This window comes from Camelus dromedarius, chromosome 4 (assembly GCF_036321535.1).
Source record: "Camelus dromedarius isolate mCamDro1 chromosome 4, mCamDro1.pat, whole genome shotgun sequence".
Classification (NCBI taxonomy): domain Eukaryota; kingdom Metazoa; phylum Chordata; class Mammalia; order Artiodactyla; family Camelidae; genus Camelus; species Camelus dromedarius.
Window position 1 is genome coordinate 3,524,305 of NC_087439.1, and position 27,236 is coordinate 3,551,540.

General features: G+C 40.8%; 1 protein-coding gene across 6 annotated transcripts in view; it reads right to left on the reverse strand.

Moving 5' to 3' along the window:
- The window catches only part of TUBGCP5 (tubulin gamma complex component 5), a 46,471-nt gene extending 31,008 nt beyond the window's left edge, over positions 1-15,463 (reverse strand). For all 6 annotated transcript variants that reach the window (XR_010380525.1, XR_010380526.1, XM_031451167.2 and 3 more), the window contains exons 1-3: positions 15,283-15,463; positions 12,907-12,960; positions 12,676-12,784 (exon numbers count right to left, since the gene is read on the reverse strand). Coding sequence is in view for 4 of the 6 variants with exons in the window: in XM_031451167.2 (XP_031307027.1) it covers positions 12,676-12,784; positions 12,907-12,960; positions 15,283-15,428 (309 nt within the window). In the remaining 2 variants the exon portion in view is untranslated. The remainder of the gene's footprint in view (positions 1-12,675; positions 12,785-12,906; positions 12,961-15,282) is intronic.
- Positions 15,464-27,236: the final 11,773 nt, after the last annotated feature.

Here is a 27,236-nt window from a genome sequence, read left to right on the forward strand (position 1 = left end):
GCAGGCACCAGTCCCAGGAACCCCAGGCCCCCCAGGCCCCACAGCCAGTCATCCTGGGACCTGACCTTCCCACCAGCAAGCCAGCACCAGCCCCAGGAGCCCTCAGCTCCTATAGCCAGCTGTGCCAGGAGCTAGCACTGCCCACCAGTAGGTTCGCACCAGTCTCAGGACCCCCAGGTCCCACAGAACCCAGTCCTGCCTACCAGCAGCTGGCAGACCTATATGAGCCTGGCAGCTGACTCGGCCAGGAGCCAGGGCCACCTACTAGTGTGCCCACAGTAGTTGGTCCACCACAACAGAAGGGCCCATGCAGCCTATAGAGGGGGCACCCCTGGAGCATACAGCTCTGGTGACCACGGGTGAGGGTGCTGTTGGGTTCCCTAGAACACCTCTTACATAAGGCCACTTCCCCGAGATTGGAAAATGTAACCATTCTGCCTAATGCATAGAAATAAAAACAGAAATAGGCAAAATGAGGTGACAGAGGAACACGTTCCAAATGACGGTACAAGATAAAACTCCAGAAGAAGGAAGCAAAGTGGAGATAAGCAATCTACCTGATACAGAGATTAAGGTAACAACCATAAAAATGCTCAATGGACTCAGGAGAAGAATGGATGAACACAGTGAGAAGTTTATTGGAGTTAGAAAATATAAAGAGAAATCAAACGGATGTGAGGAATACAATAACTGAAATAAAAAATACACTAGAAGGAATTCACAGTAGATTAGATGATACTGAGGAACCGATCAGTGAGCTGGAAGACAGAGTAGTGGGAATCACACAAGCTGAACAGAAAAAAGAAATTAAAAAATGGAACAGTTTAACAGACTTCTGAGACATAAAGCGTACTGACATTCACATTATAGGGGTCCCAGAAGAAGAAGGAGAGGAAAGGGGGCAGAGAACTTATTTGAAGACATAACAGCTGAAAACTTCCCTAACCTGGGAAAGGAAACAGATATCCAGGAGCATAAAGCAGAGAGTCCTAAACAAGATCAACCCAATGAGAGCCATACCAAGATACATTGTAATTAAAATGCAAACATTAAAATTAAAGAGTGAATCTTAAAAACAGCAAGGGAAAAGCAACAAGTCACTTACAAAGGAACTCCCAAAGGCTGTCAGCTGACTTTTCTGCACAAATTTTGCAGGCCAGAAGGGAGTGGTATGATATATTTAAAGTGATGGAAGGATAAAACCTACAAACAAGAATATTCTATCCAGCAAGGCTATCATTCAGATTTGAAGGAGAGATTAAAAAGTTTTACAGACAAGCAAAAGGTTAAAAAGTTCCGCACTGCCAAACCAGCTTTACAGGAATTGTTAAAGGGATTTCTCTAAGTGGAAAAGAAAAGGCCCAACTAGAAATAAGAAAATTATAAAGGGAAAAGTTTCACTGATAAAGGCAAATACACAGTAAAAGTACTAGATCAACCACATATAAAGTTAGTAAGAAGGTTAAAAGACAAAAGTAGTAAAATGAACTATATCCACAGTAAGTAATTAAGGGATACAGAAAACAAAATATAGGAAATATGATGTCAAAAACATTAAATGCTGGGAGGAGTACAAGTGCAGGGTTGTAGAAAATGTGTTTGAACTTAAGAGGATCAGCAACTTAAAATAATCACATATGAGATTGCTATATATAAACCTCATGGTAACCACACACCAAAAATCTATAATACATACACACATACAAAAGAGAAAGGAATCCAAACAGAACACTAAAATCAAGAAATCACACGGAAGAGAGGGAAAAAAGAAGGAACAAAACAGAAATATGAAAACAATCACAAAACAATGAACAAAATGGCAATTAGTGCTCATCTATCAATAATTACTTTAAATGTAAATGGACTAAATGATCCAATCTAAGACACAGAGTGGCTAAATGGATACAAAAACAAGAATCATATTTAAGCTACCTACAAGAGACTCATTTCAGCTCTAAAGACATACACAAACTGAATGTGAAGAAATGGAAAAAGGTATTCTGGGAAAATGATAAGAAAAAGAAAGCTGTTGTAGCAATAGTTCTATCAGACAAAACATTCTTTAAAACAATGACTGTATTGAGAAACAAAAAAGTATGTAATGATCAAGGGATCAATCCAAGAAGAAAATATAACACTTGTAAATATACATGCATCCAACATAGGAGCACCTAAAAACAAAAAGCAAATAATAATAAAGGGAGAAACTGACAATAACACAATAATTGTAGGGGATATTAACACCCTACTAACTTAATGGACAGATCATCCAGCAGAGTATCAATCAGGAGACACTGGTCTTAAACAACACATTAGATCTGATGGACTTGGTAGATATATGTAGGACATTCCATTCAAAAAAGCAGAATACACATTCTTTTCAGGTACACATTGAACATTCTCCAGGATAGAGCTCATGCTAGGCCACAAAACAAGTCTTAAACAAATTTAAGACTGAAATTATATCAAGCATCTTTTCTGACCACAATGCTGAGACTAGAAATCAACTACAAGAAAAATGCAAAAAACACAATCATGTGGAGGCTAAACAATATGCCACTAAAGAACCAACAGGTCACTGATGAAATCAAAAAGGAAATAAAAAAATACATGAAGACAAATGAAAATGTAAACACAACAATCTGAGATCTATGGGACACAGCGAAAGTTGTTCTAAGAAGGAAGTTTATGGTGATACAAACCTAACTCAGGAAAAAAGAAAAATCTCAAATAAACAACCTAACCTTATCCCTAAAGGAACTAGAAAAAGATCAAATAAAACCCAAAGTTAGTAAAAGGAAAGAAATCATAAAGCTCACAGCAGAAATAAATAGAAATGAAAAAATAATAGGAAAAAAATAAATGAAACTAAGAAATAGTTCCTTGAAAAAATAAATCTGATAAACCTTTAGCCAGATTCATCAAGAAAAATAGAGACAGGGCCCAAATCAATAAAAGCAGAAATGAAAAAGGAGAAGTTACAATCAACACCAAAGAAATACAAAGGATCATGAAAGGTTACTACAAAAACTATATGCCAATAAAATGGACAAGCTAGAAGAAGTGAATAAATTCCTAGGAAAGTACAATCTCTCAAGACTAAATCAGGAAGAAACAGAAAATACAGATAGATTGATTACCGGTAATTAAATTGAATCAGTAATCAAAAATTCCTAACAAACAAAAAGTCCAGGACAAGACAGCATCACAAGTGAATTCTACCAAACATTCAGAGAAGAGTTAACATCTATCCTTCTCAAAGTATTCTAAAAACTGAAGAGGAAGGGAATGCTGCCAAACTTTCTGTGAAGCCAGTATCACCCTGATACCAAAACCAAACTAACACACCACAAAGAAAGAAAATTACAGACCCGATATCACTGATGAACATAGATGCAAAAATCCTCAACAAAAATATTAGCAAACCAAATCCAGCAAAACATTAGAAAGATCATATACCATGATCAAGTGGGGTTTATCCCAGGGATACAAGGATAATTCAATGTATGCAAATTAATGTGATAAATCGCATTAGTACATTGAAGAGTAAAAATCATAGTACCGTCTCAGTAGATGCAGAAAAAGCTTTTGACAAAATTCAACAACAATTTATGATTAAAAAAAAGAAACCTCAAAAAAATGGGTATAGAGAGAACATAACTCAACATAATACAGGCCATATACGAGAAGCTCACAGCTGACATATTCAACAGTGAAAGCATTTCCTCCAAGATCAAGCACAAGACTAGGATGTCCATTTTTGCCACTTTTATGCAACACAGTTCTAGCCACAGCAATCACACAAGAAACAGAAATAAAAGGAATTCAACATGGGAAGGAAAAAGTAAAACTGTCACTGTTTGCAGATGACATGATAATATATTCAGAAAATCCTAAAGATACCACCAAGCACTATTAGAACTATTTCATGAATTACTAAGTTGCAGGATACAAAATTAATAGTCAGAAATCAGTTGCATTTCTATACACTAATGATGAACTATCAGAAGGAGAAATTAAGAAAATAATACCATTTATAATTGCATCAAAAAAAAAAACCTAGGAATGAATCTAAGATCTATAAGACCTATAGTTGTTAAACTATATTACAGTCGTGAAAAAAATTGAAGACAACACAAAGAAAAAAAGTCTACCATGGTTATGGATTAATATTGTTAGAATGACCATACTACCCAAGGCAATCTACAGATTCAATGCAATCCCTATCAAAATACCAATGACATTTTCCATAGAACTAGAACAAATAATTCTGAAATTTGTATTGAAATACAAAAATACCCTGAATAGCCAAAACAATATTAAGAAAGAACAAAGCCAGAGGGATCACACTCCCTGATTGCAAACGATACTACAAAGCTATAGTAATCAAAACAGTATGGTACTGGCACAAAAACAGACACATAGATCAATGGAACAGAATAGAGAGCCCAGAAATAAACCCACACTTACATGGTCTATTAGTCTATGACAAAGGAAGCATGAACATACAATAGGGAAAAGGCAGCCTCTTTAATAAATGATGTTGGGAAACCCAGACAGCTACATGCAAAAGAATCAAATTGGACTACTTTCTTACACCATGCACAAAAATAAATTCAAAATGGATTAAAAACTCAATGTAGAACTTGAAACTATAAAACTCCAAAAAAAAAAAAAAGGCAGTATGATCTTTGACATCAATCTTAGCAATATATTTTGTATGTTTCCCCAGGCAAGGGAAACAAAAGCAAAAATAAATGAATGAGACATCAAACTAAAAAGATTTTACACAACAAAGGAAACTATCAACAAAATGAAAAGGCCACCAACTGAATGGGAGAATATATTTGCAAATAATATACTCAAGAGGGGTTTATATCCAAAATATACAAAGAGCTCACACAACTCAACATCAAAAAACAAACAAATAAACAAACAACCAGATTAAAAAATGGGCAGAGGATCTGAATAGCCATTTTGCAAAGAAGACATACACATGGCCAGAGACATGAAAACATGCTCAACATCACTAATCACCAGTGAAATACAAATTAAAACCACAATGAGACATCACCTCATACCTGTCAGAATGGCTATTATCAAAAAGACAACAAATAAGAAGTGTAGGAAAGAATGTGGAAAAAAGAGAACTCTTGTTCAATGTTGGTGGGAATGTAAATTGGTGCAGTCACCATGGAAAAAACTACAGAGCTTCCTCAAAATTAAAAAAATAGAACTACCATATGATCCAGCAATTCTACTTGTGGGTATTTTTTTTTTCACTACAATAAAGCAGTTATTTATTTATTTAAATTGTTATTGAAGTGTAGTTGATTTACAATGTTAGTTTCAGGTGTACAGCAAAGTGATTCAGTTATACATACACATACATATATATTTTCTTTTCAGATCCTTTTCCATTATGTTATTACCAGAAATTGAATATAGTTCCCTGTGCTGTACAATAGGTTCTTGTTTATCCATTTTACATAAAGTAATGTGTGTCTGTTAATCCCCAACCCCTAATTTATCCCTCTCCGCCCTTTCCCTTTGGTAACCAGTCTGTTTTCTACGTCCGTGAGTCTGTTTTTGGTTTGTAAACAGAACTTGTATCATTTTTTTGTTTAGATTCCACGTAAGTGGTATCACATAATATGTCTCTGACTTACTTCACTCAATATGATAATCTCTAGGTCCATCCATGCTGTTGTAAATGGTATTATTTCAGTCTTCTTTATGGCTGAGTAATATCCCATCGTGTGTGCGCACGTGTGTATATAGGCATGTGTGTGTGTGCGCGCACGTGCATATACAACTACTTTATTCAGTCATCTGTTGATGGACATTTGGGTTGTTTCCATGTCTTGGCTACTGTAAACAGTGCTGCTATGACGACTGGGGTGCATGTATCTTTTTAAATTATAGTTTTCTCCGGATATATGCTCAGGAGTGGGACTGCTGGATCATATGCTAAGTATATTTTTAGTTTTTTTAAGGAACCTCCACAGTGGCTGCACCAATTGACATTCCCACCAACAATGTAGGAGGGTTCCTTTTTCTCCACACCATCTCCATTCTGACTGGTGTGAGGTGATATCTCATTGTAGTTTTGATTTGCATTTCTCTAATAATTAGGATACTGACCATCTTTTCATGCGCCTGTTGGCCACCTTGAGAAATGTTTCACCTGTTTCACCTTTGGAGAAATGTTCTACTTGTGGGTATTTATGTTAAGAAAACAAAACACTAATTCAAAACAATTCCTCTATGTTCACTGCAGGATTATTTACAATAGTCAAGATATGGAAGCCATGTAAGTGTCCACTGATAGATGAATGGATAAGAAAGATGCAGTGTATATATATCCAATGGATTATTACTCAGGCATAAAGAAGAATGAAATCTTGCCTTTTTCAAGAACACGGATGGACCTAGAGGATACTATGCTTAAGTGAAGTAAGTCACACAGAGACAAATATCATATGATTTCACTTTTATGTGGAATCTACAAGACAAAACAAATGAACAAAACTAAACCAAACAAACATAACAAAGCAGAAACAGTCACAGATACAGAGAACAAATGGGTGGTCACCAGAGGGGAGAGGAGCATGGAATGAGTGAAATACGTAAGAGAGATTAAGAGGTACAAACTTCCAATTACAAAATAAATGAGTCACAGAGAAGAAGTGTACACTAGGAGGAGTATAGCCAATAATACTGTAATAACTTCGTATGGTGACATATGGTAACTAGAAATATCAAATCACTGTGCACCTGAAACTAATAGTCAGGTGTAGGCCAATTACATTTTAATTAAAAACAAAAAGATATAAACTGTAATTCTTAAACCTTTAAGACATGGGCTAACTTGCTCTTTCATGTTATCTCTTCACGATGAAGCTGAAGAGTCAGAACTCCATCTCCACATCAGCCACACGTCCCTTCGGAGGCTGTCTCATGAAGACCTGCATAATTCCTGCTACTCTTTGCAAAGTCAAGAAACACATGTACATACACGCTGAAAGCAGCAGCCCCGTGTGCTGTACATTATATCAGAGGTGGTCTTGAATCTCAAAGTTAGAATTAACTTCTCCACTTCCACATCCCCTGAAATCCAAAGCTACTAAGAACCAGAATTCCTAGTTCTAGTGGGGTTTTACAGACATGCCAAAGTCTCTGGTTATTTCTCTTATTATAAGAAATAACTCAATCTACTTTGCCAAACATCATTTCGAGTCCAGAGGATGGTAAACTGTCATTTACTGAGTAACTCCTATGGAAACTATATATCCCTATCTATATAGAAATTTAAATACAGGGGGTTAGAGATTTGCTTTTGGCATGATGCAGGGAGGTGGCCTTCAAATCTCCTTCCAAAGTAACTGTAAACCTGAACAAAACTGCCAAAGACAACCATTTCAGCGCTCTGGATCAAGCATAGTCATACAACTGCAGAGAAGTGTTTATCCATGAAAACGACCTCAGGTAAGAACAGTGTGAGTCTGAGGCATATAAGCCTGGAACTATCTCCCTCCTCCCACCAGCCCTATCGGAGCAGTAGCTCATCCAGGGCTGGACAGGAAGTGAAAGCTGGCAGCTATGCAACCAGTGTCTTAGTGGTGACTGCCGTGGCAAGTGAGTGGGGGAGCCAGTGGTCGCAGGCCTGCATGTTGGGCAAGCGACAGGCCAGCCAAATAGTTGGGGATTTACTGGGGAGCTCCTGGATGCAAGACAATCGAAGGGGGCTTGCTAAGCTCTCCACATGTCTTGGGTTGACTAGAGGCTGTGACGTGCACAGCAGAGACTAGAGTGGACCCAAGCTGCTCACGAACAGAGATGAGAGAGAGCCCACAGGAAGTATAAGCCAGGACAGTCTTGACAATGGCCTTAAGTAGTAGGAATGTACTTCTCACTTCACACACAAATAAATCAGATTAACATCCAAAAATCATTTAACGCAATACACCATATGTTATGGACTGACTGTGTCCCCTTCAAATTTAGACGTTGAAACTAACCCCTAATATGATGGTATTTAGAGATGGGGCCTTTGGGAGGTAATTAGGTCCTGAGGGTGGAGCACTGGTCCAATGGGCTAAGAAGAGACACTAGCGAGCTCTCTCCACCACATGAAGGCACAGGGAGAAGGCAGCCACCTACGAGCCAGGCAGAGTCCGCACCAGCAACCAAACTGATCTTAGACTCCTGCTCTCCAAAAGTGTGAGAAAATAAATTTCTATTTACAAGCCACCCAGCCTGTGGTATTTTGTTATGGCAGCCTGAGCTGACTAAGATATATGAATAGAATACAAGGCAAAAAACAAAGAATTATCTCAAAGACACAGAAAGAGATGCGACAAAAGCCAACGCTCATTTATGATTAAAACTTTCAACAGACTAGAAATTAAAAGGAACATCCTCCATCTGATAAAGGGCATCTGTGAAAAAGCTACAATTAACGTGGTAATTAATGGGTGAAACTAAAGCTTTCCTTCTAAGACTGGGAACAAGGCAAAGATGTGCACTTGGCTTCTGTTCTGTATTGGAGCTTTTCACCAGTACAGTAAGACAAAAACCAAAAAACACTTCACATTGGAAAGAAAGAAGTCAAACTGTCTTTAGTCAGAGATGACATGATCCAAAGGGTAGAAAATACTAAGGAATCTAGAAGAAAACTACTAGAATGAGTTTACAGTACAAAAATCAATATAGAAATGAGTTATATTTTTATATGCTAGCAATAAGCAAACCACAAAGGAAATTAAGAAGACAATTCCATTCATATTAGCATCAAATTGAATAAATATTTAGGAATAAATGTGAAAGAAGTACAAGAATTGTATGTGAAAAAATAAAATTGGTAAGAAACATTAAGGATGATCTAAATAAATGAAGAGTCCATATTCATGAATTAAGAGATTTAATATTGGTAAGACTGTGTATCAGTTTCCTAGGGCTTCCTTACCAAAATACTACAAACCGTGTGGCTTCAAACAAAAAGAACTTATTCTCTCGCAGTTCTGAAGGATAGAAGTCTGAGGTCAAGGTCAGCCCATGTTCCTCAGAAGGCTCAAGGGAAGAATGCTTCCTTGACTTTTCCTAGTTTCTCACGGTTGCTGGCAATCTTTGGTGTTCCTTGGCTCATAGCTGCATTGCTCCAGTCTCTGCCTCCTTCATTGCATAGTGTTCCCCTGTGTGTGCCTCTGTATTCAAATTCCTATTTTGAACAGGACACCCAGCACTGGATTAGGGTCTCCACTTCATCGGCGCCATTTTAACTTGCTTACATTATCAAAGACCGTATAATGAGGTCACATTCAGGGGTATCAGGGGATAACACTTGAACATATCTTTTGGGGGGACACACTTCAGCCTAGCAAATGGCACTACTTTCTAAATTGATGTACAAATTCAGTGCAATCCCTGCCAAAACTCCAGCTGGCTTTTGCAGAAATTTAGCTGACTCTAAAACACGTATGGAAATCCAAAGAGTCTAGGAGAAACAGAACAGTTTTGAAAAAGAAAAAAGTTGGAGGACTTCTGTCACCAGATCCCAAAACTTACTGTAAAGCTACAGTAATAAAGCCAGTGTAGTATTTATGTAAGGACAGGCATACAGTGGGGGACCTGTAATGAAAACAACCGAGAGCCTGTAAATCCTTACATTTACAGTAAATTTGTTTTTGACAAAGTTGCCAAGACAGTTCAATAGGAAAAGAACAGTGTTTTCAACAAACAGTGACAGGACAATTGGATATATTTGTAGGCAAAAAAAAAAATCCACCTTGGATCCTTTCCTTACAACACACACAACTATTAACTCAAAGTGGATCACATATCTAAATGCACGTGCTAACATTGCTAGAAGACAACACAGAAGAAAGTCTTTATATCTTTGAATTAGGGAAAGAGTTCTCAGATATGACACCAAAAGCACGAATCATGAAAAAAGGAAATAGCTAAAATGGATTTAATTAAAAGGAAAACCTTTTGAGCTTCAAAAGGCACCACTAAGAAAATGAAGACAAGCTAGGGACTGGAGGAAAATATCTGTAAATCACATTCTGATGAAGAACTTTTATGAGAAATATATAAACAACTTCGATGACTCAATAAGAAGACAAGGAAGCCAGTTTAAAAATGGGTAAAAGACTTGGATGAACACAGAAGGCATATGAATGGCTAAAAAGCACATGAAAAAATGCTCAACATCATTAGCCACTTCGCAAATATGAATCAAACCACAACAAAGTATCACTACCTACTCTCTAGGATGTCTGCAATCAAATAGACAAACAACAAGTGTTGGCAAGGATGTGGAGAAACTGGAACCCTTATACATTGCTGGTGGGAATATAAAATGATATAGCCACTTTGGGAAATAATGCTGCAGCTTTTAAAAGGTTAAACATAAGCTTACCATATAAACCAGCAATTCCACTTGTAGAGATCTATCAGGAAGTGTGGAGACTTATGTCCATGCGAAGCTTGTATGAGAATACTCACAGCAGTCTGTCATTCATACTAACCAAAATCTGGCAACAATCCAAATGTCATCTACTGGTGAATAAGCAAAATGAGGCATATCCATCCAAGGAATACTACACAGTAATTAAAAGTAGACTATGAACACATGCTACAAGGGTGAACCTCAAAAACATGAAAGAAGAGTAGACACGAAAACTGGATAACTGTATGATCTTATCTATACGAAATGTCCAGAAAGGCAAATTAAAATGTATAGCAAGTTGATCCATAGTTGTCTAGAGTTGGGGTGGAAGTGGGTACTGATTGCAAAGGGGCTTTAGGAAAACTTCTGGGGCGATGGCAATGTTCTAAACCTGGACTGTGGTTGCGTGACTACATATATACTAAAAAATCAATGAACTGAACATTCACAGTGGGCAGATTTTATGGTATGTAAGTATAAATCAATAAAGCTGAAAAAGCGTGACATTATTGCTACACTACAACAGACCTGTCAGATGCCCCCGCAAAGCAGAAAAGAGCAATCAACTCTGCTGAGAAAGTGGGGCAGGAGCCGAGGATAGAGGCACGGCAAGGCAGAAAGGACCACACAGATTTATTTCTTCAACAAATATCTACTGTCTACTCGGTTCTAGGTGCTTACATGTGTAAAACTTCTACAGTAAAGGGGAGACAGGAAATAAACATAACAAACACAGTAAGTTAAATACGCAGTATGTCTAGACAAGATGTGCCTTTACTATTAAGTGATGAGATTCTTCGGGCAGGAGAGGAGGGGACAGGCAGCGCAGGCACAGGACACAGGATGTGCTGCAGAAAAGCCGGGAATACAGTTTCACTGTGTTGGGTGAGCCCTATAGCTGGGGGTCTACAGAAAAATGCCCAGAGACGGTAACGAAAAGGTCAAAGCAGGAATCAGAAGTGACACTCACTCTTTCATTCTGTACAACATAGGTATTGGTACAGATGAAACTGAGATTAGGGCATCTGCCTGGCCAAAGCGATAACAGAACCTACTGAGAATGGTCTTCACGGGACTAACAGTGCCTGGCACATAGTAAGTGCTCTAAACATGCTTGCCACTATTTTTATTATTAATATTATGGTGTCATGGTGCCTAAATTATTAAATTCTACAGTCATATTAAGATGAAACAAGAAGAGATCTAAAAAAAGGTTTGCCTCCTTCTCTTTCAAAATGATCCCGGCAAGAATAATACAAGGAAGTGTACCCCTAACCCTCAGGGCACGGATTCAGAGCACTGCAGTTCTCTTTTTCCGAAGTATCTTTATAGTCCTTCCTTAAACTGATGGACAGTTTTAAAAATTATCTAAAGTTCTCTTCCTTAGGCTCCAACAAAGCGTACACAAAGGGAAAGCCTATCAGTAACTGAACACCCTACAGAGGTTACTGTGAAGATTATGTGTTACTATATGTATGCAATGAAGGGTTAACTCAGGAGGCCTGGGTTGCCCAAACCCTGAACATCTCAAAGGTCTTCAGGACTGGCCCTTGACTGGCTTCTGAGAGTTACCTTCTGAGCCCTTGGGTTATCCAGATAGAAGAGTGTTTTTGTATGCCAGAGTCTTTGGGCCACATTATTACCAGTTTGACCATTATTTATGCTAACAATGTGACTTATGGTGAATGATTCTGTACACATGAGGTCCTTGGTTTGTTGTTCCGGGGAGGGGGGGGGGGCGGAGACTGAGCATCTAAGGTCAGCCAGGTGGGCACTGCATATCCATGTGACTGACCCCTAGAAAAACCCTGGACACCAAGACTCAGGTGAGTTTCCCTGGTTTGCGACACCGCATGTGCTGTTGCATTTGCATTGTCACTCGAAGAATTATGTACATCCCCACGCGACTTCCCTGGGAAGCGACATCGGGAAGTCTGTGCTTGTTTTAAGACAGCCAGCCATTGCTATCATTTGTGCCAATCTCTGATCTCAATTTCCATAGTACGTTGGGGTTAAGAAGACAAACAAGAACACACTTCTTTCGTCACAAGCCTGAGGCACACTGGATTTGATGGCAACACTTAAGTCAACTTCCAGGAGATTCTGCTCTAGCCAGTGGATAATACGAATACAGAATGAATGTTTACATATTAAGAGAAACAGTTGACAATAATCAGATTGGAAACAGTAAACTACAACAGAGCTCTCACAATATAGCATACCTTTACTTCCTTTATGCTTGGAAGTGACGCATTTAGAAATTCCTCAGTTAATCTCTTCCAACTAGCAGCTTTGCTGAGATCAGAATGAATGATGAATTTTTCATAAATTCTAAAATATATTAGAAAAATCAACTCATAATTATAAAGCTTTATTAATAAAAAGGTCAGAAAGAAAAAGATACATTATTTCTGAATATGCGCATATATATATATACAAAGAAACTGACTTACCCTTCTATTGTCTTTTCTACTTTATGGCTGTTGACATCCAGGAAACGATGAAATCTAAAAGATAAAATGTAATTCTTCTATTAATCTTGTTATATAGCTAAGTAGACTAGTCTCATAGCCCTCCCCATCCCCCCAGACACTCTATACTCAGCTTTATGTTCCCAACGAGTGCACCTCTCTCCCTGTATCACCTCCATCATCCAAGCAAATAACCACTGAATCTCAGACTGCTTAAGCATCCTTTCCACAGGACACAGGTTGTCCTGAGCTTCCCAGTCCTGCCCTCTGGCTCCTTTGTCTGCCCGTAACGCCTTGTGTCTAGGTCCAGCAGAGCACATTCCACAGTGGGGGTTCCTAATCATTTTATGCCATAGCAAAGCCCAGGGAATCCCAGGGACCTCTTCTCAGAATAATGCTTTCAAATCATAAAATGAAATAAAAAAGAAATCAAGTATACTGAAATACAGCTGTGAATTTTTTTTAAAGTGTGTAACATAGTAAGAAATATATTTCTTTATTAAAGCACTAAATAACAAGACCTAGTAGTGGGTTCATAACTACATGACAGTAACAGTAAATAACATCTAGAAATACCTGCAGTAACTACACTATGATAGTGAAATACGTGGTTTCTGCTGGTGACACTCATGCATAAGCTATTACTGCTTGCTGCTTTCACTCACAGTTGAAGGAAATGTTACTTTTTAGTTAGAGGTTAGTGTAATTTTTCTCTTGTCCAAATCCATAACACCTGAATTCTATCTTCAGGCCTTCAGGTTAGGAACCCCTGTTTTATATCACATGTAATTAATTTTTGTCTATCTTCCTTAAGGATAGAAGCTACTGCTTCATCTACCTATGAATTTCTAGGGCCTAGAATGTGTTCACAATTTTTAAAAAAGCAGGCACGAACTGTTCATTTTTCTGATGGATTAAAGCAACATGAAATTACCATATAGGTCACCCAACTCTTGTTTTCTCTTTTAGTATCAAAGCCATATAGTCTGTACTTAAAAGAAGTAAATTGTGGGGGAGGGCATAAGCTCAGTGGTAGAGTGCATGCTTAATCCCCAGTACCTCCATTAAAAAAAAAGTAAGTAAATAAATAAACCTAATTGACTCCCCCTTCAAAAAAAAGAAAACAAAAATAAAAATAAAGTAAGTCTATTTAAAAAACTGTTAAAAAAAAAAAGAAGTAAATTATACTACGAAATAACATATCTAATTCTAACCCAGTAAATGGCTGAGTGGAACACTACTTTACCTACTATAATTTAGCTTTTCAATGTGTAAAAGGAGATAGTAACTTGTAATGTTGTTCCCAACTCTAAAATGATGTCCATCTACCTACTGTCATTCAGAAATATCAACAGAAAAATTATTTAGGATTTCACATTTACATTTTTCTATCTTACATGACCTATTCAGAGGCTGTTATATTTGTAAGTCACATTTAAGAATTGAGTAGTTTCAGAAACCTGGTAGGCTTTTAGACTCATTGTCTATTCTTATTACAAACCAAGTAAGCACTTTATGTATGATCATTAAGGCTGATAATCAAGATTACAGATTCTGAAAAACTTTACTATTCAAGATTTCTAATGAAATTAAACAGGTACAATATTAACAATGACTAACACTCTTTCAATAATAGTTTCAGGTAAGGATCATAACAGTATTGTCTAATTTACATCTTCCATTAAGAAAAATGAGAGCTCTGATTTCACGAAAGTATCTAACCAGATAAATCTTTAAAAATTAATTACACTAGAAACTGTATGAGAAGGTATATTACGTGATTTGGTGTACTCTTGTACTAAGAACTATTCTAGGTTCTGGGATAAGAAATGAACAAAACAGACAAAGATCCCTACCCTCGTGGAACTGAAGGTGGGAGTGGAAGAGAGAAACAGTAAACAACAGAGAAGTTATCCGATGTGTAACGCTATGCGTTTTGGAAAAAAGAAAAAGATAAGTAGGGTAAGGAAGATCTGGAGTGGCCAGAGCAGGAAGAGGGAGTAAATGAGAATGCGGTTTTAAATAGGATGTGACCACTATTTTGCTCTAAAACTTCACTCTCCCATCCATTCAAAATATACTTGATGCGCACTGTCCGGCGATAAGTGCAGTGGGCGGAGCGCAACAGGACAGACAGACCCGTTCCCCAGGAGCGCGCCTCTAGAACGGGAAGACGACCCCCAGCCACCCACAACCACTGTTTGTGCTTGCGTGTGTCACCGCGCCGGGGACCAGAAGGCGGAGGGCACCGCGCTGCCGACGCAGCACGGCGCGCGGGGGCTGTGCCGGGGGTCCGGCCGCGCGCCCCTCCCCTCGCCTAACCCCGTCCCGTCCCTGGCCCCGGTGCCGCGCCCACACCTGAAGTTGGACCAGGCGAAGTGCAGGGCGAGCTGGAAATTGGGGTCCGCCTCGTCCTGGATGCCCGCCACCCGGCGGACGAGCTCGCGCACGTCGCGCTCTTGCTGTGGGTCCAGGCGGCTCCAGGACGGCGCCGGCGACGCCATATCTCCCGCGCTCCCACCGCCCTCCGTGAGGTCGCGCCCGCTCTCGCGAGAGTTCGAGCTGCTGGTGCCTCGGAGAGGCTGCGCGGCTCTCGCGAGAGTTCGCGCTGCTGCAGCGTCGAGTCTCCACGCGTATTTTTATTGGTGGCTCAGTTGTGTGTTCGCTGGTACCACGTGGGTAAATTTAGGCGCGTCTTCAGAGGGTTAGTCATTATTATTAGTTATCTTACTGATAGTCTCAGGCTAACCTCGGTTGGTGGTTTAACTGCTGATGTTTTGAGAACAGCCACTTCTCAGTGTATCTGCATTTGCAGGTGCCATGACCCGTTAGTTGTCTCCTTCTCCAGGCGTCGGTTTCCCCTCCTAGCGGTGATCTCTAGTGCCGTTTCAGTCCCCGCGCCTGCACCGGCCGCCCTACGTGGCCCGCACTGCAGCAGGTGTACGGAAAGCGCGTTGTCCCGCACAGGGGCGGAGCGCTGCCTTTCCTTCTGTCCCCGGTGATTTTGGTAAACCCCTGTCCGCTAGAGGTGGAGTAAGGTCTTTGTCGTTGTTCGTAATTAAAACTAGTTTTAAACTAACTTTCTGTTAAGTATTGCTCATAACCGTTCCAAGACTTGTTGCATGGAACTCTTTAATTTTTGTTTTCTTTTCTAGATCTAGCAGGTTTTCATGTGATTTATTACACTGCATTACTGTAGAAAAAGATAGCTGATAATACACCACTGACGTGGTCCGTTTGGGCTTCTGTAACAGACTACCACAGACTGAGTGGATTGTAAGCAACAGAAACTTATTTCTCATAGTTCTGGAGGCTGGAGTTTGAGATCAGGGTGCCAGCATGGTTGAGTGAGGTCCCTTTTCCTGGAAGCAGACTTCTGATTGTGTCCTCACGGTTGACAGGGGCAAGGAGCTCACTGGGGCCTCTTTTATAAGGGCACTAATCTCAATCTTGAGGGCTCCACCCTCCTTTTCTAATCACCTCCCAAAATGCCATCACCTCCCAAATAACATCATATTGGTATTGGATTTCAACGTATGAATCTTGCGGGGGACACAAACACCCAGGCCATAGCAACTACCTAAAACATACACTGCACACCATTGCACAAATCCCACAAGAAGAGGAAGCTCATAGCAGTAGAAATAACTCTAGGAAAGGGGATTTATACTTGCTTCCTAGGCAATCTTTTCTACCCCAGTTTCAGCTATCATCTGTGTAACTTAAAAACAATTTTTTTGTGTAACTCTTAAATTTGTGTATGCAGCTCACATTTTACTTAGCACTCCAAATCTATAATAGCATGTTGTACATCTCCAAAAATCAAAATATACATACACACTTATATGTGCCTCCTCTACCTCCCCACCTAGCTGGTTGGTCTTGACCTCTGGAGGGAGACTTACAACAGGGTGCTCGCAGTAACTTGAACTGGTAGGGACTGAGCCACTCTCCCAGGCTTCCCTGGCTGGCCTGGGCCAGTCTCCCCTTTCTGGAAGAGGAGTTGGAAAAATTTTCCAAAGGTGTCTCTGGTGCCTCTGAAGACTGAGCTCCTTTCAAAACACCATTGGGCCCCAGATACCTGCTGTGGGACTTTAAGACTGATCACCCACTCTTCAGGGGACGTGGGAACATTTTAGGAAGACTATACAAAGAGGATGGCAAACGGGCCTGGGTGTACTCTGCAACCCTCAAGGATGGCCCTTGGATAAATTTTCTGGAAAGGTTCTGGAAAGAAAAATTCTGGAAAGGCCCCACACACGATGGTAGCTTGATTAGGGGGCACCATCCCCATCCTTCTTGTCCAGTCTGAGCCTGTCCCAGTGGCCACTGTGGAAGGACTTAGAAATATTTCAGGGGTGTCTCTGTTGAATGTGCCACACATGGGACTGTGCCAGTCTAAGAATACCTACCCCAGATGCCCAGCCAAGTTTGTCCTGGCTTCCTGAGGGGACTTAACAAAAATTTGGGGATGGCAATGCCCTTCTCTATATCCATCACTAGCCTGAGGAAAATTGGAAATGCTTGGGGGAGATATAGCCAATGACCAGACTCATGCAGGATTGTGGCCTGTCCAGAGTGTCCTCCCCAGGCCTGTCTGTACTACTTGGGCTGGTTCTGGCCTTTGGAGGGAGAATTAGAAACTTTTGGGGTGGGACTCCCAATACCAGGACCCATCCAGGCTCCTTCCCCAGGCCTCCCTGGCCTGCCCAGGCCTTTCCACTCCAGGGAGAGGCTTAGAAATGTTTTGAGGGTGACTCCAAAGACCAGTCCCCAGGCAGGACCACAGCCAGGCCCAAGGTGCCCCTTCCGGAGCCCCATGCCTGCCTTGGTGATTGCCCCCTAGAGAGGGAGACATAAACATTTTGGTAATTTGCATCTATAGGTGGGACCATGGCCAGAACTGGGGTGCCCCTTGGGTGGTACCTGACTCCAAAGTGAAAAGGTCCCTCCCACAAATGTTTCTCACTCCCCTTCCACTGACTGACATGTAAACAGCCTACCAAGGAGGCCTGGGGAGGGGCCCTGGCTGTCAGCAGCACCCACTGAGTGTTCCTAGTCACACTCTAGCCCCAGCCAGGCGGGAAGTGGAGGAGGGCAGGTGGACTCAGGTATGGTCCTGCATGAGTCCAGGTCATTAGTGTGTCTCCTAAAACAGTCCCCTCAAAGTAGGGGAGGAGGGGAACCCCTATGGCCTGAGAGGGCACTAAAGGTCAGGCCCTGGTCCTGTGTGGGTCTGGTCATTGGATGGCCTCTGGATGTCCACCTCTGGAGGATGTGGGCATCTGCCCAGGTCATCAGGGCCTGCCCAGGGAGGGTGCTTTGTAAGGTCCAGAAACTTTTTATGTCCCTTGCTGGAGGTGGACACCAGCCTGTGACCAACAAGGAGGTACCAGGAGGGCGCCTTAGTCCCGACCATGGTTGCCAGATCCCCCTTACAAATAGGGATTGGTCAGAGCTGGCCAGAGAGGCCCCTAGAAGGGTCATAGAGGGCACTCCTAAAATGTTCCTAAGTCCCAGCCAATGATGTGAGCCAGTGAGAGCCAAGAAGGGGGTTCCCAGGCCTGGTGGTTTCCCATATGGGCCTGGTCATTGCATGCAGCCCCCCAAATATTTTCATGTCTCCACCAGAGAAGGGGATACACAGGCAGGTCAGATACACCCTGAGATCACACCCAGCCTCATCGAGGTCCTCTGTAGGGCCAGTCATTGCAGGCAGCACCCAGCAACTTTCCTAAGCTCTCACTGGCCTGGGATGGCAGGGAGCCCCATGGAGGTGTCCTGACCATGGTCAGGCTCAGGCCTGGTCACCCGTGGAAAACGTTTCTAAGTCCTCTCTGTGCATAGCCCTGGGTAGGGAGGCCGTGAGACGGTACCGGGGCCCAGACAGTCCTGCATGGGGCCTAGATACCAGATGTGCCTGTTAAAAATTTTCCTAAGTCCCCTTTGGAGGCAGAGACTGACCTGGGATGGAAAGGGAGGCCCATCACTGTCCTGGCCACAGTCCTACGTGTGGCTCAGTGGTCAGATGTACCACGTAAATATTTTTCCATGTCTCTGCAGTGGCCAGCCAGGGAAGCCTGTGGAGAGGCAGATGGTCCAACCACAGTCCCTCATGGACCCCTTCATCACCTGCCCCTCTAGAAAATGTTTCCGTGTGCAGAAACCAGATAGGAAGGCCTGGAAAGGGTGTCTGGGACCAGCTTCCCACTCCCAGCATGGGGAGCACCTCACACAGTGTTTCCTAGAGGCTTGGAAGGATGCTTCCAGAGAGGGTGACCACAACAGTTGTCCACGCCCACCCACACCCCTGCATGGGACTCACATCCTTGTGTTGGTGCAAACTGGCCACTCTGGGAGGCCTAAGGGATGAGGACAGCAGAATGCTCTGCACAGAACAACTCCATCCAAACCCTTGCACTGAAAAACTTGACCAAACTCTAGCCTGGCTTCTGGCAGCATAAGACTGTGTCTCTAGGATGACCCCAAATAAAATACCTGTTTGAGAAATCTCAGTGCTGACAGGGAATTTACTGTCTAACTGGACCCCATTTACATGATTGGAATGTAAAGTGGTACATCCAGCGTGGGAAACAGTATGGCAGTTCCTAAAAAATGAGGCGTAGAATTAGTGCATGATTTAGCAATCAGACCCAAAAGAACTGAAAGCAGAGACTCAAAAGATCTTTGTACACTAATAGTCATAGCAGCACTATGCCTATTAGCCAAAATATGGAAACAACACAAATGTCCATCAGTGAATGAATGGATAAACAAAATGTGGATATACGTGTTCCATACAGTGCAATGTTGTTCAGCCTTAAAAAGGAACGAAATTCTGACACGTGCTGCAACATGGATGAACCCTGAAGACAGTATGCTAAGTGAGATAAGCTAATTACAGAAGGCCACATACTGTATGATTCCACTTACATGAGACAGTTAGTCAAATTTATAGAGACAGAAAGTATAGTGGTTGTTGCCAGGGGCTGGTTGGGGGAGCAAGGAATGGGAAGTTATTGTTGAATGAGCACAGAGTTTCAGTCTGGGAAGATGAAAAAGTGCTGGAGATGGATAGTGTAGATGGTGGACAATAACATGAAAATATTTAGTGTCACTGATCTATACACTGAAAAATGGTATATTGTATATTTAAATTTTTTCATATATATTTCATATATTTGTGATATTTTGACATCTTAAAAAATGCTTTCTGGGTAAGGAAGACCGCTTCTCCTGAGGCTAGCCCGCTCTTAGAGACAGCAAAGGACTCAGCTAGCAGTATATCATTGACATGGAAACTAACCAATCTAGGCGATACTTCCTCTGCCCGGCTCCTGTACCCCAGGAAGAAAATAGTCCTCTGCCTCAACCATTTTACAGTCAGGTACCAGGCAGCGAGGGACCACTCCTGCAGCCTAGAGCCCACTGAAAGTATTCAGACTGGCCTTTCCTGCTGCTTCCCTGGAAACCCCAGTAAAGGCTCAGCTTAACCCTGGCTTCTGTCTTCTGTACCTGATCAAAATCTGTCACTTCGCCTGTGACTCTGCAGGCATGTTAGGATCCGGTCTCTAGGACTTGTGAGTATTGTAAACTTTGTCTTTCCTGAGCCTCGCTTGGGCCTCTTCTCGTGGACATACCTGATTGACTATGAGATAAAAGAACACAACAAACAATTTAAAAGAAAATTTTATATTAAGTATTTTTTTACAACGATAAAAATGTTATCAATGGATGTTAAAATTAGCGGGTGGAATTTGAGGAGTCACAGGGTATTTATTTGCTCTGTTAATACAAATGTCCCCATGAAATACTGATTTATTACAAAGTGGAAAAGAACTTTAAAGTGAAAAAGCCTGCAGACTGCACTTGAACCAAGCGAGCAAGTTACTGTCAGTAACAGGGTAACCGGAAACCACAGTACTGCTGATTGATAAGATATGTAGAGAACAGGGCGTCCCTTCCGTGGTGTCCCTGGGCTAAGTGTACATTCGCATCTAATCCCGAGGTAGCATCAGGAAAGCCCACACGAGGCATCATCTTCCTGTAAGGCAAACAGAGACTGACGAACTGTTCCAGATGGAAGGAGTTTATAAAGAGATGTGGTGACTGAACACAGTACATGTATTTGTGGGCTGGATTCTTTTGTTGTCAAGAGCATAACTTGACAACAAATCAAGTGAAATCTGAATGGAGGCAGAAGATTGGGTGGTAATGTCTCCGTGCTGGTTTTTGTAGCTTTTTTTTCTGGTTGAGTAGAATTATGGATGATTTTTATTTTCTTTATATCTTTCCATTTTGTCTATTTTCTGGATGGAACATTCTTATCTTTTTTTATTGAGGTATAGTCCGTTTACAGTGTTGTGTCAATTTCTGGTGCACAGCACAGTGCTTCAGTCATATATGAACATATATATATTCATTTTCATATTCTTTTTTACCGTGAGCTGCTACAAGATACTGAATATATTTTGATTTTTCAGTTTTGATGGTTGAATAACGCAGGAGCAGGACAAACACTGATATATTCTGGAGTGATGGGGCAACTTGATCAGAAAAAGCTCAGAAAAAAAAATTAAAAGAAGAGGAAAAATAGAGAGCAAAGACGGTAAAATCTTAACTTCACGGGAATAGAGAGAAGAGCATACAGGTTTTCTTTGTCCAATTCTTGCAACTTTTCTCCTAAGTTTGAAATTATTTCAAAATAAAAAGTTAAAACATTTTCATTGGATTATCCTTTTCTTTTTTTCTTTTAAATTTTTAACACTTTATTATAGTATGGTTCCTGTACAGTAAACTACACATATTCCAAATGTACAATTTGATGAATTTTGATATATGAATACACCCATGAAACCACCACCACAATCAAGATAGCTAACATATCCATCACTCTCCAAGAGGTGCAATTTTCAAATCTCCAATTTATTCCTTCCTGCCCCCTTTACCCCCTAGTAACCATAAGTTTGTTCTTTGTGTCTATGAGTCTGTTTCTGTTTTGTAGATAAGTTCATTTGCATCCTTCTTTTTTCCAGATTTCACATATAAATGATATCATATGGTATTTTTTTTTCTCTTTCTGGCTTACTTCACTTAGAATGACAATTTCCAGGCCCATCCATGTTGCTGCAAATGGCATTATTTTATTCTTTTTGATGGCTGAGTAGTGTTCCATTGTATAAATATACCACATCTTCTTTATCCAGTCATCTGTTGATGAACATTTAGGTTGTTTCCATGCCTTGGCTATCGTAAATAGTGCTGCTGTGAGCATTGGGGTGCATGTGTCTTTTTGAATTGTATTTTTCTCTGGATATATGCCCAGGAGTGGGACTGCTGGATCATATGTAAGTCTATTTTTAGTTTTTTAAAGAATCTCCATACTGTCCTCCATAGTGGCTGCAGCAATTTACATTCCCACCAACAGTGTAGGAGGGTTCCTTTTTTTCCACACCCTCTCCAGCATTTATCATCTGTAGACTTTTTAATGATGGCCATTCTAACTGGTGTGAGGTGATGCCTCATTGCAGTTTTGCTTTGCATTTATCTCACAATTAGTGCTGTTGAGCATCTTTTCACGTGCTTGTTGGCCATCTGTATGTCTTCTTTGAAGAGATGCCTGTTTAGGTCTTCTGCCCATTTTTTGATTGGGTTGCTTGTTTCTTTTTGATATTAAGGTGTGTGAGCTGTTTGTATATTTTAGAAATTTGTCCCTTATTGGTAGCATCATTTGCAATTATTTTCTCCCATTCTGTATGTTATGTTTTCACTTTGTTGATGGTATCCTTAGGTGTACAAAAGATTCTAAGTTTAATTATATGCCATTTGCTTTTATTTCCATTACTCTAGGAGCTGGTTCAAAAAAATATTGCTGTGACTTATGTCAAAGAGTGTTCTGCCTATGTTTTCCTCTAGGAATTTTATAGTATCTGATCTTACATTTAGGTCTTTAACCCATTCTGAGTTTATTTTTGTGCATGGTGTTAGAGAATGTTTTAATTTCAATCTTTTACAAGTAGCTATCCAGTTCTCCCAGCACCACTTGTTGAAGAGACCCTTCTTCATTGTGTATTCTTGCCTCCTTTGTCATGGATTAATTGACATAAGTGCACGGGTTTATTTTTGATGAAGTCAGGGAACGTGATTGCCCCAGGTCTGTTCTCCATTTTCAAGACTATTTTGGCTATTCAGGATCTTTTGTGTTTCCATACAAATTTTAACATTTTTTTATTCCAGCTCTGTGAAAAATGTCATTGGTAATTTTATAGGGACTGCATTGAATCTGTATATTGCCTTGGGTAGTATAGACATTTTAACAATACTGATTCTTCCCATCCAAGAACATGGTATATCTTTTCATCTGTTTGTGTCGTCTTCAATTTCTTTCATCAGTGTCTTATACTTTTCAGAGTACAGGTCCCTTGCCTCCTTGGGTAGGTTTATCCGTAGGTATTTTATTCTTTTTGATGTGATGGTAAATGGTATTGTTTCCTTAATTTTTTTTCTGTATTTCATTGTTAGCTTATAGAAAAGTAGCCATTTTCTTTATATTAATTTTGTATCCTGCAACTTTACCAAATTCATCAATGAGCTCTAGTAGTTTTCTGGTCACTTCTTTAGGATTTTTCTATGTATAGTATCGTGTCATCTGTGAACAGTGACGGTTTTACTCCTTCTTTTTCAATTTGGATTCCCTTTATTTCTTTTTCTTCTCTGATTGCTATGGCTAGGATTTCCAAAAGTGGCAAGAGTGGGCATCCTTGTCTTGTTCCTGATCTTCGAGGAAATGCTTTCAGCTTTTCCCCATTAAGTATGATGTTAGCTGTGTGTTTGTCATATATGGCCTTTATAATGTTGAGGTATGTTCCATGTATACTCACTTTCTGGAGAGTTTTTATCATAAATGGATGTTGAATTTTATCAAAAGCTTTTTCTGCATCCATTGAGATGATCACATGGTTTTTTTCTTCAGTTTGTTAATGTAGCATCTCACGTTGATTTGCAGATAATGAAAAAATCCTGTTTGCATCCCTGGGATAGAGCATTTTTAAATTAAAGTATGTACATTGGCTTTTTAGACATAATGATATTGTGCACTTAATAGACAGCATAGTGTAAACATAACGTTTATACACACTGGGAAACCAAAAAATTTGTGTGACTTATTTTATTGTGATTTTTTTGAAAACCCACAATATTTCTAATGTATGCCTGCACTTGGAGTATTCTTGATTTTTCTTTGTAACGGTCAGAGGTAATGCTTCAGGCCATTTAAAATCTAGTTCCTTAATAGACTTTAAAATACGATTTTAAAAGTTTACATCCCATTTACAGTTATTACAAAATATTGGCTCTGTTCCCCGTGTTGTATAATTCATCCTTGTAGCCTGTCTTACAGTAGTTGGTACCTCCCACTCCCCTGCCCCATACTACCCCTCCCTCCACTGGTTTGTTCTCTGTATCTGTGAGTCTGCTTCTTTTCTGTTATATTCACTAGTTTATTGTATTTTTTAGATTCCACATGTAAGCGATATAATACAGTATTTGTCTTTCTCTGTCTGACATATTTCACTTAGCATAATACCCTCCAAGTCCACCCATGCTGCTGCAAATGGCAAAATTTCATTCTTTTTTTTTACGGCTGAGTAGTATTCCATTGTATACATATGTATACACATACACATCTTCTTTATCTATTCATCCTTTGATGGATACTTAGGTTGCTTCCATATCTTGGCAACTGTAAATAATGCTGCTGTGAACATTGGGGTGCTTGTATCTTTTTGAATTAGTGTTTTTGGGTTTTTTGTATATATATCTAGATGTGGAATTGCTGGGCCATATGGTAGTGCTATTTTTAGTTTTTTGAGAAACCTTCATACTGTTTTCCATAGTGGCTGCACCAGTTTACATTCCCACCCAAAGTGCACAAGGGTCCCTTTTCTCCGTATCCTTGCTGACATTTGCTGTTTGTGTTCTTTATGTATTTTGATGATAGCCATTCTAACAGGAGTGAGGCGATACCTCATTGTGATTTTGATTTGCATGTCCCTGCTGTTAGCAGTGTTGAGTATCTTTTCATGCACCTGTTGGCCACTGACAGACTTTTCTTAAAGTCCTTTATGTCTATGTTTTTATGTTCTACTTGCCCTGGGATTGGGGATGGTACAGGGTATGAAATTTTAATGAGCCCCCCCAAATTTCTGCAAGCAAGTGGTTTATTTCTGCTGTAAAATGAGTTCCTTGGACTGACTCGATCCATAAAGTAACATCACAATGGGGGAATAATGTCAGTTATTAAGTTTTTCACTAATGTTGTGGCATCAGCATGTTTAGTTGGATAGTATTCAGTCCATCCACCAAGTATGCAGACAATAACCAAATGGTGAGAGTAGTCCAAGCTTAAAGGCAAATCTATAAACCCATTTGGAGTGGAGGATTTCCTGAAGTATGTTAGTTTCCTCCAGAAATTTGGTGAGATTTACAAGCAGTGCACTGGAAAATAATCTGGTCATAAATTTTGTGAATGTACCACAAAATTATTTTCCAGTTCCTTCTCTCCTGTCTGCACACATGTTGCATCTGGCGGAAGAAATGCAAACTGTAAGAGCAAAAGAATGGGGCTCCCATGAAGTCTGTTAGGCACCAAAGCATAAACCATCTGGTAATTGTCACCCTTTTGCAGCCATTTGTCGTTTTCAGACTGTGGGGCATTTGCCTGACATTCAATAATATCAATCAGGGAAGAAGTCAGGCTTATAAAAGGGTGGAAAGAAGACGGAAGGGCCCATTTGATGCTTTGTAGTTAGCAGTCCTGCCAGCCCTGTTGGTCCCCAGAAGATAAATTATGAGTCTCCTCGGTACCAGCTTGGACAGGGGGCAACAGCACTTTGAGCAGGTGGTGAACAGCCTGCAGCAGGGCAGCAGTGGTAGCTCATTGAGTTTCCTTAAAACAACTATTTCGAATTTCGATATTGGGTAAATTGCAGATCTGCATGTCTTTGGTATCAGTTACCGGAAGATTGTTGTGTTCTTTCAGTGGTGTCAGGTTTCTTCGATTTTTCACGTTCCTTTAAGTTTTGCGTTGCTGTCTTTGCATTTGAAATAGCAGTCCCCTCCTTCAGGCTTTACTAATGGCCTTCAGGAGAGAAATAACCTTCTATCAGTGCTGCTAGTGATTCTGAGGACTTCTTGGGCCTTCTGTGGGTACACCTGCACCACCCTTCTTGCTCCCTCTTGGTAGCGGGTAGAATTCTTAAGATTGTATGCCTTCCCTCGATCTTGCAATGCACCAGCCTGGATGCACTCCCCTTTGTTTTCCACAACGTGGGACTCAAACTCAAGTTTGTAGTCTCTCCCAGGCCTGATCTGGGCTAGTTTTCCGTGCACGCACAACAGCTAGCTGTCTGCCAAAGCTCAGGAGTGTGCGAGTGTGCGGTGTTGGGAGCTGGCACCGAGGGAGGGGTTGGGGGGAGGGGAGCAGTGGGGCTTACTGAGGGCTGGGATGCCTGTGGGCCTGTTGGGGGATCTTCAGGCAAGGTGCTCCCATCAGCTTGTGGGCAGGCTTCCTGACAGAGCCTATGATGCAGTTAGTAGGATTAGTGACACTTTAAGGCTCTCAGAGAGTGCCATCTGCCACTCTCCTAGTCTCTCCACCCACCGCGCATGCAGCCCAGGATTCAGGATGCCTCTCCAGTGCACTCAAACTCACCCTTTGGTTCCCATGATGCGCTGGAACTTCTCCTCTGGAAACCTGGATTTCCACAAAAGTGCTCTCATTCGTGGGTCATTGGCTAAAATAGTGTTTTCCAGAGGGAACTGGACCCTGGCCTAGAGGAGTTAGAGCTGATTTATTGGCCACTGCATGTTCCAAAGCCAGGAGCAAGGGTATTTGCCTATTACCCAGTGCATTCGGGGTGTGGAGGGGGGCGAGGTGAGACTCTTCCCAGGTCCCTTGGCATATGGTGCTGGCATCCACAGCTCCGTCAAAGGCACTTGCATCCGTGCACAGATGCCAAATAATTCTTGTTGAGAGGGGCACAAAAACGAGGGACATTTTATTCTGCCATAATGTACAGTAGAACTTTCTTGATTTAAAAACATCTCAAGATACACATGGGTAAAATACACCATAGATGATTATACTAAAGCAACTAACCATCCCACTTTGCTTGGGACTTTCCCAGTTTCATTATTAAAATAAAAACTTTCAAATATTTTTATGTTTTTTGGAGGGAGGGTATAGCTCAAGTGGGAGAGTGCATGCTTAGCATGCATGGGGTCCAGGGCTCAATCCCTATTACCTTCTCTAA